This window comes from Gossypium raimondii, chromosome 5 (assembly GCF_025698545.1).
Source record: "Gossypium raimondii isolate GPD5lz chromosome 5, ASM2569854v1, whole genome shotgun sequence".
NCBI lineage: Eukaryota > Viridiplantae > Streptophyta > Magnoliopsida > Malvales > Malvaceae > Gossypium > Gossypium raimondii.
Genome location: NC_068569.1, coordinates 14609829 through 14627335, shown reverse-complemented (window position 1 = coordinate 14627335; position 17507 = coordinate 14609829). Strand labels below are relative to the sequence as shown.

Sequence of the window (17507 nt, the reverse complement as noted above, 5' to 3'; positions counted from 1 at the left end):
AAATTAACATCATTATTAAAATGTATAAATTTTATAAAATAGTAATACTATTTTAAAAAACTAATATCATATTAAAAGGCCAAATTCAAATCCCGAACCAAAATTATATATAAAGAGTTCATTACTAAACTTTTAAACTTCAACTTAACTCTATTTTTATCAAATATTTCATTGAAGTCCAAAATATTTTAATTTTACAAGTACAGCTTGTTATTGAAAAAGTGGTACCAAATAATTAGTTTATTTTTGAATTAAATAAAAATTTGACATCATTATAACCGCACAATTACGTTTATTTAAATAAAAATTAAACTTGAAATAACATCTGTAAGTTCTAAAAGAAGTCAAAGAGAGGAACAATTATTCAAAGCAGAACTGCAGGATAAAAGTTAACCAGTGGATTTCCCTCCGTTAGGTGACGTGTCACTGTTAACAACTTTTTCAGTATTCGACCATGGATTCGAATGTCAATTAAATTAAAACAAAAGTCGTACTTTTTTAAAAAATATTTTAGCTTTTAATATTATTTTTTATATTTTATATTTTATATTTTACTTTTTTGTTAAATCACCTAAAATGAATGAAGAATTAAAATTTTTACTTTCTTGATGTTGCATATACTGAATTAACACTAGATGATACATCAATATTTAATTAATTTTTAATATTTTTAAATTTTTTAAAAATTAATTAATATGTCGACGTGCCATTTAATTCATGTGTATACCACATCAGTAGAGTTAACAAATGTTAACTTTTCCATCTATTTTGGGAGTGATTTGATAAAAGGTGTAAATTCAAGTGTTAAAATAGATGAAACATTAAATGAAGGATTAAAATGATATTTTTTTTATAAAATTAGAGGAAAAAAGAAATCATGATGTAAAAAAAAGGCCAATTATTGAGCATGCTCCATTCTTTCCTAGGAAATTTAGGGTTGGTCTCAAATCACAATCTCATTACCAACTTTGAACAAGCTTTACCTGGAGCGTCCAATAGGGCCCAAAGTTAGTTCATTAGGATTTCCACCAACCCACATGGTAATAACGACTACTGCAATTTAAGAGGTTAAGACTTTAGAGTTACAACATAACCCAAGATGCCATTCAAAACTAGACTTAATAAGAAATCACCTTTTCAGTTATTTGGCTCAAAGATACGTGAGTAACCAACTCTAGTTTCTGCCCAATAGCTAAATATGATACTGTACTTATTAGGATCGACCCGATTAAGCAACAAGTAACAAAAAATAGCAAAATAAATTGAGAAATTGAACACACAAATTTAACGTGGAAAAACTCCTCAAAAGAGGATAAAATACCACGGGCAAAGATCATTTTACTATAATGGCAAAAGAACGAAGAGTACAAAAGATAGAAATAAAAAACTAAATCCCGAAAAATCCAAAAATAAAGAAACCTCAAAACGTAAATACAAAATTCTCTAAATGTGTTATGAGTTCTAATCTCTAATGGGTGTATTTTCTAAGGTTATAAAAGAACCTATTTATAGGCTAAATTAGTAGGTAAAATAAACTATGCTAATAAATGCTAAATATATTATACTAATAAATACTAAATCTTCTAGAAAGAAAATATATTTTGTTTAACTTGACTTGCAAGCAATCTCTTAGAATTTGGGTCACACAACTCTAACAATCTCCACCTTGACACGAATTCTTACAACACCATCTCTGCCAAAGCCCGCCACGGACCTATCTTAAACTATGCAGGGAATTAACTGAGTCGAATCAGTGCTTAGAAGCTGGAAGACTTCTAGCCTTAGACTTATGCACTGCCAAATCAAAACTAATCCGAGTCTGATTTTCACGAACACAGTGCCCTAACTTTTCAAAACCTGCATCCAAAAGAGAACCTCTCTTCAACGAAACAGTCATACCTTTTTCCTTCCTATGACCAAGTTGCCTCCGCTCCAAACGAGTTGACTTAACTCCGTAAGGGACGAGGGACGTCCGATTTCACCAGTCACTGTAGAACCTTCTAGAATATAAAGACTGTCGATTCTTTTACCTTTTAACAAAACGAGAGCTCCATGAGATAGTTTAATGTCGCTCGACTCAATGTTGATTCTACATCATTTCAAGTATAAAATACTCAAGGAGATGAGATTCTCTCGTAAATCAAGTACATACCTAACATCTGAGAGTGTCATAATCATCCCATCGTGTATCCTAATTTTAACAGTACTAATACCAATTACCTTATTAGATGAATCATTTCCCATCCGCAAAAACTCTACCTTCAACCAAACTGTATGTAAAGAATCATTCTCTATTGGGACACATGTGGAAAGAACATCCCGAATCTAGGATCTACTCAGACATGAGCTTGAAGTTATCGCTCATTTGACAATAATAAGAAATCATCTCCGCTTTCATCGGCCAAATTAGCACCAGCTACATCTTCCTCGTTACTCTCAATAGCTCTTTTACTTCGCAGTTTATAACAATATGCTTTGACGTGACCTAACTTTTTACAATAGCAACACATTTTGTCTCGTTTCTTTGATGCTACCAAAACAAAAGCTTGTCTATCTGCCTTGCTATTCAAACCAAACTCATTGTCGAGTTTGTCTCTACTCAACAAATGACCCTTCACATCTTCGAACAAGAGTTTGTCTCTGCATAAATCAATGTTTCCTTGAAAGACTTGTAAGAAAGGGGGTAAAAAGCACAATAATAGCATAGCTTGATCTTCGTCGTCAATATGAACCTCAACGTTCTTTAAATCATTTAAAAGAGTAATGAATTGACTGATATAATGTCTAAGAAACTCACCTTCATTCATGCTAAACGTAAATAGACGTTGTTTCAACACTAAACGATTAGCCAGAGACTTAGTCACATAAAGAGTTTCTAACCTTTTCCACAAGGCAGATGAGGTCTTCTCCATCAATAACTCCTACAATACCGTATTCGTGAGGCATAACTAGATTACAGACAAGGCATTTTCATCAAGTTCTTCTCATTCTGTTTGATTTAGATTCTCAGGTATTTTCCCGATAACAACCTTTTTTAATCCGGTTTGAACTAAAATTGTCATCATCCGAACTTACCACAGATTGAAATTTGTTTTACCATCGAACTTCTCAATTTTAAACCTTGTTGCTGCCATCTCTGAACGGGTTGATCTATGAAAATTGAACTAGCTCTGATACCACTTGTTAGGATCGACCCGATTAAGCAACAAGTAACACAAAATAGCAGAATAAATTGAGAAATTGAACACACAAATTTAACGTGGAAAAACCCCTCCAAAGAGGATAAAAAAACCACGGGCAAAGATGATTTTACTATAATGGCAAAAGGATGAAGAGTACAAAAGATGAAGATAAAAAACTAAACCCCAAAAAACCCGAAAACAAAAAACCCTCAAAATGTAAATACAAAATTATCTAAATGTGTTATGAGTTCTAATCTCTAATGAGTGTATTTTCTAATGTTGTAAAAGAACCTATTTATAGGCTAAATTAGTAGGTAAAATAAACTATGCTAATAAATGCTGAATATATTACACTAATAAATACTAAATCTTCTAGAAAGAAAATATATTTTGTTTAACTTCACTTACAAGCAATCTCTTAGAATTTGGGTCACACAACTCTAACAGTACTTCAACTTTTTGTATGGTCGTTTTGACTTATGATAACTGAGAAGGAAAAAAATCTGAAGGAGGTATTATATAGTTTGATCAGTACATGACAAGCTCGTTATTTAATGCAAATGTTATTAGAGCTTTTATAGGTTAATGAGAGAATATATTAGATTAATTATTATTGTCGAAACCATTTTTTGTAAAAGGGATCGACTTTTATTTTGAAAACGAAAATGGGAGTCGCCACAAATCCTTTTTATTAGGTGTGATCGGATCACCTCGCGATTTGATCATTTAAATAAATAGTTTGATTTATTAAAACATTGCTTTTCAGTTTAGAAAAATCCAGAAAATGAGTTCGGAAGTCGGTTATGCACGAGGAAGGATTAGCACTCTCGATACGCCCAAAATTGGTACCTGGTTGATTACTTAATATCTTAGTGTCGAAAATTAAAAGCTCGAAAAGAATTTAAAATGCGATCCCTCTTTGTATTGTATTATTTTTAATTAAAATTAATCGAATAAATCAAAATGTGTAAAATGCCTCATTATCTCGAAGTAACAAAATGTCACATCCCGTAAGTTAGGACACGACACCTTGTATTTTTTAGAATAAGCTTGCCTTTTATTTTTTATTTAAACATCATTTATTTTAATTTTAAAAGGATATTCGGTTATTTAGGTTCAACGCGAGAAAAATGAAACCCGGTAAGTTAGGGCACGACTTCTCGAATTTTCAAATACGGAATATTGCCTTTATTTTCGAAATTTTCTTTTTTTTTTACGAATTTGGGTAAAAATTAATGTAATATTAAAACAATATGTTTAGTTTATTCGATTGTGGTATAAAGACGGTTAAAACATAAAAAAGGGTCATACCTAGTGAATAATGATAGTGCGACATGAATTTGGAGTAATAATGGCATTGGTATTAAGAAATCATAATGTTAATATGCATAAACAGTAATAATGATCATGAAAACGCTAATATAAATAACAATAATGATAGTAACAATAATAATAGTAATAATAATCTAAGTTTTGAAAGTACATACAAAGTAATAAATGAATAAGTAACAATAATAAGAATGTATAAAAATAAAACAAGCCAAAAATAATAATAAGTAAATAAATAAATAAAACTAATATAAGTTTTATTAAAAATTGAAAATAAATAAATAAATAAATGAAATATTAAATAAAACCGTTTTTTAAATAAAAAAATTGAAGTTAAACAAATTAAGGATTGAATTGAAATCGAAATGAAATTCGGGGTACAAATTAAAAATAATAAAAATGGACTAACAAGGATCAAAATAAAACGCGTTAAAAACGACAGGGACCAAACAAGAAAATATCCCTTGTCCTTATGCGCGTCGTTTCTTAAGGGACGAGAATGAAATAAATATAAAATTATTGGGCAAAATTAAAAGGAAAAAAAAAAGAACGAAGAGGACTAAATTTTAACACGTCGCAAAGGTGGAAGGGCCGCACGCATAAATATACCATTTGTTTAAAAAACACACGGATCTTTAGTGCTAACGGGTCGGGTCTAGGGTTAATGTTAAAACGACGCCGTTTTGGCGCCTAAAGCTTAGGCCCAAAACGACGTCGTATAGACCCTATTATAAATAATAAAATAAAAAAAATCATTTGAATAGCCTTTAAAAAAACCAAAATTCATCCTTTATTTTCTCTCTGAGTACCCCAGAATCCGGCCAACGGCCACCGTGGTGGCCGCCGGTCACCAGTGACGGCGCCGCCATGCACGATGGCCAAAAAATTACCCTAAAACCTTTAGAACTCCTTTTTGTGTGTGTAAAACACGGATCTGAGGATAGCAATCTCGAAAAAAAATCCATGGTTCAAAACGACGATGGAAAACCCTTCAATTTTCTGCCACTTTTCATCAGAAATGGCTACCATGGTGTTGAAAACTCGAACACCAGGTGAATTTCTTCTCCTTTTTCCCCTTTTTATTTTCTTATGTAAGAAACGGAAAAAGTATAATAAAATAAAACAAAAACTTAAAACGAAAGTAGAAGTAAAAAAATCTTCAAATTTTTTTCTCTGTTTTCGATTGATATTCGTCCGTCCAAAAATTACAAACTGGTTGTGGTGGCTTTTATAGCCAGTTTACAATATTTTTTGCTACTATTTGCTATTGTTCATGCCTTCGTTTCTGCAGGCGTTAACGAAGGGGAGCAGGTGGCTCCTTACTTATTTGGTGAAACGACAGCAGCAATGTGTCAGGCCTTGGGATGAGGTGCGGGAGGCGCAATCGAAAGTGGTAGCAGATGGGTGCGACACACATGGGGTGTTAGGGTTAGGGTTGTTTTTTTATTTTACTGAAAATGTCTTAAGTGTTTTGGGCCACTGGGCCTCTTTTCATTTGGTTTTGATGGACTTTTTTTTTCTTATTTGGTTTAATTTGTTTGCCTGGTTTGGGCCCGAGCAAAAAAGGCCTGTTACAATTATAATGTAACATCTCTAATCCCTATCTGTCACTGGAACAGGGTCACGGAGTATTACCGGAGTTTACAGATCAATTACAGAAAAATTCTTATAATTTACTATTCATATACAAAATCAATCATATTGTCCCTTAAATGGGCCCTCGAGGCCCAAAATATGCACTTAGATAAAATCGGGACTAAATTGGGTACTTAGAAAATTTTTCGAAATTTTAAAATTTTTCTTTGGTGCAAGGGACACACGCTCGTGTGACTAAGCCATGTGGCTCACACGGCCAAGTGACACGCCCCCAGACCGTGTGGGCATTCGATGTGAGGCACTAGGTCATTTTCAAAGCCACTTTCCTCAACCAAATTTTCCTTCAACCTACAACAACACTTGAATACATTCACCAACCAATTCAAGACATTAAAACCAAGCTCAAAACTAATTTTATGCATGATATATCATCACATATATTTTAAGTATTCAAACTTACCTATTTGTGTAATCATATAAGTTTATCAAAATTCAATCTACCATACCAAACACATATATATTAAACATAATATAACCTCCTACATATATATCAAACATACCATCACTAGGCATTCCAATGGCTAGTTACAACCAACTATATATATGCCATCATTGGCCAACTTAATATATACATGCTATTATACCAAAACAAGTTTGCTATTTATACCAAAACGAGCTGAAGGATAGTATGATGTTGCTCTGACCACGTCCAACGTTCACGAGCTTCTAAGTACTATAAAACAGAGAAAAGAAAACCGAGTAAGCATTTAATGCTTAGTAAGTTCGTATAACAAGAATTTAACTTACCAATCATGTTCATTTAAAATAAGCATACATAGCACACCCAAATCAATGTAATTAATAACCTAAACATACATCATCCTCAACAAGCTTGTTAGTTTTCTAATTCATATAAATACAAAAAAAAAAAATGGATGAGCTCATCAATATTCCATTTCTATATACATATATTTGTTACTTCAAATTTCCAATGAACATATACATATCATATATTTGTATATCAAGTATTTCTCACAATCATTCATCTATAATTCATATTATCTCATACCTGAAATTTTACCCATTGAATTATTTAAATTATCGATGAATACTTGGGCAATACATACAAAGTGTACAATACAGTAAATCCGTCAACTCATATCCAAGAGTGCTTATAAAAGCACATAAACGAGAAGCTTATCCAAGCTAAAATAGGAAGCTCATAAGAGCAATATTTAGGAAGCTCCGAAGAGTCATTGATCGGAGATCTCCAGATAGCCCTATATCAGGAAGTTCAAGCGAGCCATATCGGGAAGCTCTAGAGAGTCGTATCGGGAAGCTCCGGAGAGCCATTAATCAGGAAGCTCACAAAGAGCCATTAATCAGGAAGCTCACAAAAAGCTTTTAATCAGGAAGCTCAAAAGAGCTAAGGTGTGCCCACAACACATGTAGGATCACAGCCTATCGGGATGCTCCGAAGAGCTATAACAGGAAGCTTGCAATATCCATTTAACAGGAAGCTCATGAGAGCTAATAACGGGATGCTCTTTCGAGCTATGGTGTGTCCGCAATATATGCAAGACCACAACCAATACAGGAGCCCAGCCCTGTATCAAATCGATTTTCATGTATTCAAACAAGATTTAATATTTACCGGGCATTATCGAATTTTATGTTTAATTTTATAAATATACCAATATCACAATTCAAAATTCATAAATGAAACATTTATTTCAAATATGTAATATACAAAATCTAGTTACACGAACTTACCTCGACACTAGCTCGTGTACGAAAATCTACTAATCCGATACTTTTTGTTTTCCTCGATCCAATTCCATACTAGGTCTATTAGGATACATATGAGTAAATTTAACATCAATTTAATACATTTCATATTCAATTCAATTCAATTTACATCCTATAATTTTGCCCCTATATTTTTAATTAATTCCAATTTCGTCCCTAGACTTGGAAGATGAAATTCATGATATTTAATCTTCATTCCAAGCCTATAAATTTCATACATAATAATAGCAATCCCATGATTCCATAAAATTTAGAATTTTCTATGAATTCAACATCTTTTCAATTTAATCCATAAATCATGTTTTCTTCAAAACTCTTTAATAAAACACTTTTAAATAACCATTAACACTTCAAATTCATCATCTAATAACTGAAATCATATAAACTCATTAATGGTAACTCCCAAAATCTTCAATAAAATAAAAACCAAGGTAAAGGCTACTTGGACCTAATTGTAAAAATCACAAAAACATTAAATTTTTAAAGAAACGGGTGAGGATTTGACTTACATGAAGCAAAAATTAAAAAATCAGCTTAAACCCTCTTCAATTTATATTTCTAGAACTAAAAATGATGATGATTTCTCTAGAATTCTTTAATTTCTCATTTATTTCATTTAATTTGGCAAAATTTCTAATTTTGCCCTTAGTTCACACCATTTTGTCATCTTTTTGCCGCCCCAGCCATATGCTTTTGGCATATTTATGCCTTAAATCCCTCATTATTTATTGGTTAAGCTATTTAATCACCATTTCTTTTAATTAACAAGTTTTGTACTTTTTTTAATTTAGTATTTTTTAACAAATTAGACATGTAATCGATAAAATTTCTTAACGAAATTTTTATATGACATTCTTATTATACCATAGACTATAAAATAATATTAAAATAAATTTTCTTCTAACCTCAGATTTGGGGTCTCGAAACCACTATTTCAATTTCACTGAAAACGGGCTGTTACAATTACAGTTTACATTGCTTGTTGAAACTAAATTTGAGGAATGACTGTAGGTCACACAATGTCTACAATTTTGGAGAAGTGGTTTAGGTAATATGGTGATTGTTGATAGGTAGAAATATTTTGATGGAGTTTACATATAGAGAGGTTTGATGAAGTTATTTTTAGTTTTTTGGTGAGCTCTTCATTGTATAACTATCTATTTAATAGATATTTATTTTTTATGTCATAAATAAGGTTTAACATGTGTGCTTGCAATTAATTGAAGGATGTGTTGTTATACAATAAACTTCCTATATGAGTCTTAATATGATTGGTGGAGGTTTGTGTGTTGTGTATGTAAAATTTCATTTTCCAAAAGAGATTACTCATCAATGCTAGGTTTTTGTTTGATATGTTGGCTATAATTTTTTGGTAAAAAATAAATCCATTTTAAGTGAAAGCATTGAGATCATCTTTTAATTGTAATAGAAGGATAAATTTGGATCACTAAAACTCTCTTTGGATTAGTATTTTCTTTAATACGTTGAAATGTTTAGTTTAATTTGTTTTTTATTTCACTATAGTCTTGTTAGGATTTGGGAACCGTCAGCCCAAGTGACCAATAGGATCTAGATCTCTGACCCGAAAGAAGAATGTTCGTCTATAGGCATATTCAGCTGATGACCTCACGGGAATGTTAGATGTTCGCAAAGATAGCTCATGCGAGAAGCCCGCAAGGGGAGCTCGTGTAAGCCTCGTAGGAATGAGGTCACGAGAGGAGAGCTCGGGTAAGCCTCGTAGGGCAAGGTCACGAGCTATGTTCGCAGAAGGGATCGCGAGCCCTGCAAAAGATCCTTGCTCGTGACTGGCAGGTGTGAGGTCCGCCGGGGGAGTCAATCCTCTAGGATCAGAAAGGACCGTGTGCTCCGTTGGCACGCGTCCAATAAGCCAAGGGATGCCCAGAGAATGTCAACACCAGGGACAGGGAATGTTAGTACCATCAGCCCAAAGCCCGAGACAAAACAATGAGCCCTATTGTGAGCTGTAATAGCATCAGTAGGAACATGTATAAATAACCCCTATATTTCCCCTAATACAATACGAGAAAACATTACTCAACAAGCCTGGTTGGCACGCTCTCAAGTGGGAGAATGTGCCTCATCACAACTTAACTTTTTATTGGGGCTTGAGGCTTCCAGTGGTATGGTTGTTGGAATGGAATAGAATTAGTTGGACTGAGAATTAGTATACCAGTCTCGATAAAAAGTTAAATTGACTTTTAAGCCAACTATCTGGAAACTATTGAAATTGGTTAAAAAACCAATTAAACTTGTTTTTCGGGTTTTTTTAAAAATAAATTCTCTTTTTTAATTATATGTATATAATTTATATAATTTTAATGTAAATATATTATCTTTAGATCATATATATATATATATTATTTAATACATAATTTTGATACCTTCTTCATATATTTACATTTTTTTGATGTTTTATATACTCTTTTTAATATTATGTCCTTAATGATTTTTTTTTTTTAACTTTTACCTCACCATCACCACTACAATTGAATTCAAACATATATCTCATCTCACTTCTATAATATTACTAAGTAATTTCACCACTATCAAAATTCAACTCTAAAACCATGTATTAAGTGTTATCCAGGGCTTTCCTGACGTTGGGCCCAGCATTGTTTGAAAAGTCATATGTCCTTAGTGATGCTTAAATTGCCTGAAGATACATTTTAACTGGTATGTTGTTTTCTCTCCAAAATTCAGATCCTAGAGTGGCATGGCGCCACTGCCACACACAACATTTGAATGATTTCCCAACAGGGTACACAAGATTAAATGGCAATAGGGTCCCACTTTCTTCCCATAATACTGGAAACAAACAAGAATTTCATTCAATAAATAATTCAACAACAAGAATAGCTGCACATTGATGTGAGAAGGCAATTAAATGAGTCATTTCGATATTCCTATGAATGTCCACAACTATTTCAATCAATCCAAGGAAAAAACAAGACATGTCCACCACTCAACAGCATCTTCGTATTGCTTGAATTGCTGGTGAGGTAACCTAGTATTAGCCTTTGTCGCTTGCATTTAGGTTGGTTTAGCTGCTTTGATGCGTGATATCAGCAACTCCGCAACATTTGATAACCCTTTACCACCAACCAACTTCACCCCAAAGTCACGATACAACGAATTCATCCTGTTCCCATCTCCATTCATTTCACTTAACTGAATGGCTTGCTTCTTCGTTATCAAGCCATAAAGACACAAGTGACTCGAGGTTAATTTATCCCCATGAAATTTGACCCTTATTAATGCATGCGATCCAACATCATTAGAATGGGGATCAAACAAAGCTGAGAAGCTCCCGAATGTCAGGTCAGGGTTCTCAAACAACTTATCCAAAGTATCACATTTCTCCAAGTCGTTATTAACTTTGTCAGATAGAACCAATGACCTCCTCCTGGCCACTCTAAGCATGTTAGCGGCCTCTCTCATGCCACTTAAAAAGGCTCCATGCATTGTGGCAGGATACTGCTTATTAGTTGCCTCACCAGCAAAGAAGACTCTCCCATCTCCAACACTCTCAGCTAGAATATCATAATCATCCCCGGATGAACCAATAGCAACATGAGAGTAGGATCCATACGTGAAGCGATCCTTTCCCCACCGGGTACAAACAGCCTGGACAGGATCTGGAACAACAATCCCTTTTGGATGAAAAATGCCTCGCAATATGTTTAAAACCCTTTTCACAGACTCAACAGGAGACATCAGTTCAAACTTGATTGCTGCATCTCCGGCAACTAGAGCAACAAGGAGTGGACCACCTGACACAGAAGAATAGCTATAAAACAAAAAGAACTCGCCTCTCATACTTGGGTCTTCTGTCAGGTGGCCAAAAGTATCAATCTCTCCGCCCCAAAAATTGTATGGAAACAACATAGCAACCTTATTCAGCAACCCAAATCCCAGTCTCTGAATGGCATCCTTCTTTCTTTGCGGAAGCTCAGGAACAAATTCTATCAATCCCTTCTTGAGAACTCCTAATGGAACAGTGCAAAGAGCCATATCCCCACAAAACTCCTGCCCACCGGCGTAAACCCTAACACCATCAATACCATACCTGATACTCTGCACAGTCCTCCCATAGAAAATGGGAAGGTCCTCCGCAAGTGCTCGAACAAACCTCTCATTGCCACCAGGTATGAAACAATGATCGCCGCCCATCTCATATGGATCATCTTGATCCCAATAGGCCATAGACAAATTAGCCATCAAGGAAGCATTAGCATATTCAAGATTAGCAAGATGCCAATTCAACAACATGCTCTCCTGTGAATCCTCAGCAACCTTGTAAACACTCCTAAAGGCTTCTAATGCTGTCCCTAATGGAACATCAACTGATTTAACTTCCTCAATCATAGAATGCCTAAGCTTACAAACCCTATCCAATAGCTTATTAAATGAAACTTCTATCCTAGAATCAACATCAGCATCTACGGCCTTTCCATCTGGCAAATACAAAGGACAAATATCTCGCACCTTATGAAGCGGTAATCCCATTTGCCTTGCAAGAACCCCAAGTGGATTTCCATTTATTCCCGTGAGAACACTCCCACCAAGATCCGCTGCAGCCACCACCCCATCACCTTTCATCTTCCTTGTCTTCACGCGCCCTCCAGGGCGCGTCCTACCTTCCAAGATGACAACTTTAAACCCCATGGAAACTAATTGCCTCGCCGCGACCAAACCGGAAAGACCCGCACCCACAATCACCACATTGGCTCTTTCTACACCATCAAAAGACTTCAATTTCGCTTCTTTAACAGCCGGGGCTAAACCGAAATTAATGTAACCGTGTTCGAGAAGGAAATTGTATGCTGCGTTCACTAGGTTCTTGTGCTCAGCTCGGATTGATTCGAGGGCGTGCTCGCGCGTCAGCCAGACGGATACATTGGATCTCCAGCGAGCCAGAATGTGATTTCTTACAACGATGTAGTTGGCTTGCTCTTGGCCTCCGATTCTGGACACCACGTTGGCTTCGATTTCTTCTTCGGTAAGAGAATCAACAGGGAAACCAACAGAAATCGCGATTAAAGCTTCGGTGTCCATTTCTCTAGCTAGGCCCGATATTCTAGGGCGACGGTTCTTGGAGAAGGATGGATTGGCGATAAGTTCAGTAAAGAAACGCTTTCTGCGGCGGCGCTTGCGTGCAGGTGGACCAGGCTCCGCGGGGTTCGAATTAGTGTTTTGGGGTTGCTCGTCGGGGACGGGATCGGAGGATTCATCTTGGGTATCGGAAATAGGTGGGTCGAGTGTCGTACTGGGGATTTCTTGATCGTCGGGATTGGTGTTTTCCGGTGAAGAGTCATCGTCGGAAAGGACATCGTTAGGGTTCTCGGAGGTATCTTGGGGAGGCTCCATATTCGGGGTTTTTCAAGTTATTGGGTTTATCACGAGATTACGGTGAAATTGTGAAATCCAAAAATAAAGGATTTTGTTTTTAATTGTGCGTTTATTTTCTGCCCATGAAATGAGGTGACATTGGGCCAACTTAATTGATTTGTTAAGCCCAGGAACACGTAAATTTCATTACTCATTTTGGACCAGAAATGATTTATTAATTGGGCTATTTTCGTAAAGCCCATAGAATTAGAACTGTTTTGGGTGCTGGAGTACTTTAATTCAGTGGTTCTTCGTTTAGCACGAAGTCTTAATTTCTCCCTATGATTTGAATTGGTTTTATGAGCTCCAAAATGAAGCATACACATGTCATGGACTTAGAGTTTTTCCACGCGATCCGTATGATCTTAGGCAGTTTCTTTGCTTAAAAGCGTCTAAGTCAGCCTAACTTGCAATGATAAAGGATTTAACAGTAAAAACACCTAAGTCAGCCTAATCTCGCAACGATAAAGGATTCAATAGAATTCCCTCAAGGCACCCACGAAGAACAGCAGAAGAACGAAATAATAACGAACTTTGAAAGATGAACAAAAGCCACAGAAAAGAAAGAACACTTGAGAGAAAAGTTTGAGTGAATACCCTCAAAATTCTTATTTACAACTGAATAAATTACAATGAGCAGAGATGCCTCTATTTATAGTTGAGCCTCCCTAAAATCAACGGTGTAAATCAAAGTACATCAATGGCTACAATTAAAAGTTGTATACAATTAGAACTCTAAGATTACATAATCATATCTTCTTGGATCACTTTCTATATTTATTAGGCTCTTGAGATGGGCTTTTAATCTCTCTAGGTAACGGGCCAGTTTGGTTGGGTCAAATAACCTCTCTCAAATACGATGGATTGCACAAATTTGTGATTGTGTGCTCCCATGCGCAACCCATGACACACGGGGGCTAAAAGATATATTTGGTGGATAATAGGATGAACACGTGGCGCAAAGCCTGCAATATCAAAATCAAAACCCCAATGAACCAACAACCTCGGCAACTATGGTACATATAACTCACGGTTCAGACTCAGTTCTCCACCCTTGCCCAAAGGCATCAATGGCTAACTCATTGCTTTCATCGAACTTTTTCGGAACCCAACTCCCACTCTCTCCTCCAACTCCAAAAACTACAAGAAAGTTGCAAGTAACTCGGTCCATCCTCAACAACAAACCCAACTCAAACCATACCTTTAGAGCCCTCCGATCTCATGCCACTTTAGCTGCCTTATTCTTCTCTTCCGTGACCCCGCAAGCACTAGCGGTGGATAACTCTCCGCCCACTCCACCGCCTGTGATCGAAGCCCAGCCAACCAATCCAAGCCCTTCGAACCAGTCACACTTCTCTCAAGACCTGCTCTTAATTGCTCCCAAGCCTCAATCTCAATCCTCTGACCTTCCCGAAGGCAGCCAATGGAGGTACATTGAGTTCTTGAACGCAGTCAAGAAGGGGAAAGTGGAGAGAGTCAGGTTCAGCAAAGACGGTTCCGTCCTCCAACTCTCCGCCGTTGATGGTCGTCGAGCCTCTGTGATTGTCCCCAATGACCCCGATCTCATCGACATTTTAGCCATGAATGGTGTCGATATTTCGGTGTCCGAGGGTGAATCTGGTAATGGGCTTTTCAACTTTATTGGGAATTTGCTTTTCCCTTTCCTTGCATTTGCCGGATTGTTCTTTCTCTTCCGTCGGGCTCAAGGTGGGCCAGGTGGCCCCGGTGGGCTCGGCGGACCCATGGATTTTGGACGCTCCAAATCCAAGTTCCAAGAAGTGCCAGAGACTGGAGTTACCTTTGCTGACGTAGCTGGAGCTGACCAGGCAAAGTTGGAACTCCAAGAAGTTGTCGATTTCTTGAAGAACCCAGACAAGTACACGGCTTTAGGAGCTAAAATACCGAAAGGTTGTTTATTAGTTGGCCCTCCTGGTACCGGAAAAACTCCATTGGCGAGATCCGTGGCAGGGGAAGCCGGGGTGCCCTTTTTCTCATGCGCAGCTTCGGAGTTTGTGGAGTTGTTCGTTGGAGTAGGCGCGTCGAGGGTAAGGGATTTGTTCGAAAAGGCAAAATCCAAAGCGCCTTGCATTGTATTCATTGATGAGATCGATGCTGTTGGGAGACAGAGAGGAGCTGGGCTTGGAGGAGGAAATGATGAAAGAGAGCAGACAATCAATCAGTTGCTGACTGAGATGGATGGATTTTCGGGGAATTCCGGTGTCATTGTTTTGGCAGCAACTAACAGGCCCGATGTTCTTGATGCGGCTTTATTGAGGCCCGGTAGGTTTGACCGACAGGTTACAGTTGATAGGCCTGATGTTGCTGGGAGAGTGAAGATTCTTCAGGTGAGTCCTTTAGAAACTCATTTGCTTCCATATTTTCAGTGTAGATATGTAGTTGGCATAGCCAATTTGAGTGAATGAATGCGCTATTCTGTTTATCTTAATGGAGTCCCACTTCTAATTTTGCAAGAGTCTCCATGAATTGCTCATCATTCAAAACCTATGTTATCATGCATTAGAATTTTATAGTAAATATTTGTCAGTATCTTGCAAATGCATTGAATCTATCCAACATCAAGCTGTTGTCCTTGACTTCTTTGTCGAGTTGCTCACCTTAGATCCTTTTGTTGACTCTTTTTGTAGGTGCATTCTAGAGGAAAGGCACTTGCAAAGGACGTGGATTTTGAAAAGATTGCAAGGAGAACCCCGGGTTTCACTGGAGCTGATTTGCAGAACCTGATGAATGAAGCGGCCATTCTTGCAGCCAGGCGTGACCTCAAGGAAATAAGCAAAGATGGAATAACAGATGCCCTAGAGAGGATCATTGCTGGACCAGAGAAGAAAAATGTTGTGGTCTCCGTGAGAAGAAGAAATTGGTTGCCTATCATGGTATGCATTTGCTCCCTGGGTTTTGCCTTGTCTATAGTCTGATCCTAGGTATTTGACTTTTTGTATGCACTCAAATTCACAGAGGCTGGCCATGCTTTAGTTGGTGCACTCATTCCTGAATATGATCCTGTGGCAAAGATTTCTATCATTCCTCGTGGTCAAGCTGGTGGCCTTACCTTTTTTGCTCCAAGTGAGGAGAGGCTTGAATCTGGTCTCTACAGCCGAAGTTACCTAGAGAACCAGATGGCAGTTGCACTCAGTGGAAGGTTAGTTTCTCAAGTTTTATCTTAGTACTCATGAACAATTGGTGCGAGGAGTATGCCCAACCATCTTAATCCTTGTTAGCTGCTGGATTAGAAAGGATCATCAGATAAAATTCATTTGAAAATAAGGACAAGAATTTTAGTTTTAATGTCTGCCACCAAACCTTATTCAAGGAACTTTGGTCTCGTTACTTGCGCAGGATTGCGGAAGAGGTAATTTTCGGTGAGGAAAATGTGACAACAGGAGCATCAAATGACTTTATGCAAGTCTCACGAGTGGCAAGGCATATGGTTGAAAGATTTGGGTTCAGCAAAAAGATTGGACGAGTTGCCATTGGTGGACCTGGTGGAAATCCTTTCTTAGGACAACAGGTGATGCTCTTTTAGTACTAGCAATATTGTTCTGATACCTGGAACAACCTCCTGTTATCGCTGCTTCTTTTTCTTTTCTTAATACATAATCTGACTTGCAAAATCCCATTGTAGATGTCTTCTCAAAAAGACTACTCAATGGCAACTGCTGACGTGGTGGATGCTGAGGTAAGGGATCTCGTAGAGACAGCGTATTCAAGGGCAAAGCAGATAAATCACAACCCACATTGACATTCTCCACAAGCTTGCTCAACTTCTAATGGTGAAGGAAACTGTTGATGGAGAAGAGTTTATGAGCCTCTTCATTGATGGAAAAGCTGAGCTATATGTTTCTTAGATTAAAGATTGCACATTTTTGGCTTAAGTCTCTATTGAGTCTTTTGTGCTAGTACTAGTATCAATTCAAATCCCATACCTTTTTCTTCTGTAATTAAACAAAATCGATGAGGCTGGCTGCAGTAGTTACACACAATGTATCTATTATTGAATTTAGTGAACAATATGAAAGTAACAGACAATGACAGGGTTCATATTAATAACAATGACCCTTGACAGGAATCAGAATGGAATAATTGCACCCTTGAGAGGGTTAATTTGCACTTCAGTTCGCTTGTTTTTAATTTGTTTTTCTAGGCAACATTTCTATGGGATGAAAA

General features: G+C 36.7%; 2 protein-coding genes across 2 annotated transcripts; one reads left to right on the top strand and one right to left on the bottom strand.

Annotated features, from left to right (window-relative positions):
* Positions 1 to 10740: 10740 nt before the first annotated feature.
* Positions 10741 to 13483, bottom strand: LOC105768824 (lysine-specific histone demethylase 1 homolog 1). Its single transcript, XM_012589028.2, has one exon. It carries the CDS (start codon positions 13302 to 13304, stop codon positions 10968 to 10970), a length of 2337 nt encoding a protein of 778 aa, XP_012444482.1. The 5' UTR covers positions 13305 to 13483; the 3' UTR covers positions 10741 to 10967.
* Positions 13484 to 14316: 833 nt separating this feature from the next.
* LOC105768825 (ATP-dependent zinc metalloprotease FTSH, chloroplastic-like) lies at positions 14317 to 17455 on the top strand. Its single transcript, XM_052631068.1, is given in 7 exon segments — positions 14317 to 15670; positions 15971 to 16184; positions 16187 to 16216; positions 16299 to 16482; positions 16680 to 16851; positions 16966 to 17064; positions 17066 to 17455. Coding segments are annotated over 7 exon segments (2154 nt in total). The 5' UTR covers positions 14317 to 14338; the 3' UTR covers positions 17189 to 17455.
* The last annotated feature ends 52 nt before the right edge of the window (positions 17456 to 17507 follow it).

What these genes read in the sequence shown, in the direction of transcription:
- LOC105768824 (XM_012589028.2), bottom strand. Translation starts at nt 13,304, where the DNA reads ATGGAGCCTCCCCAAGATACCTCCGAGAACCCTAACGATGTCCTTTCC.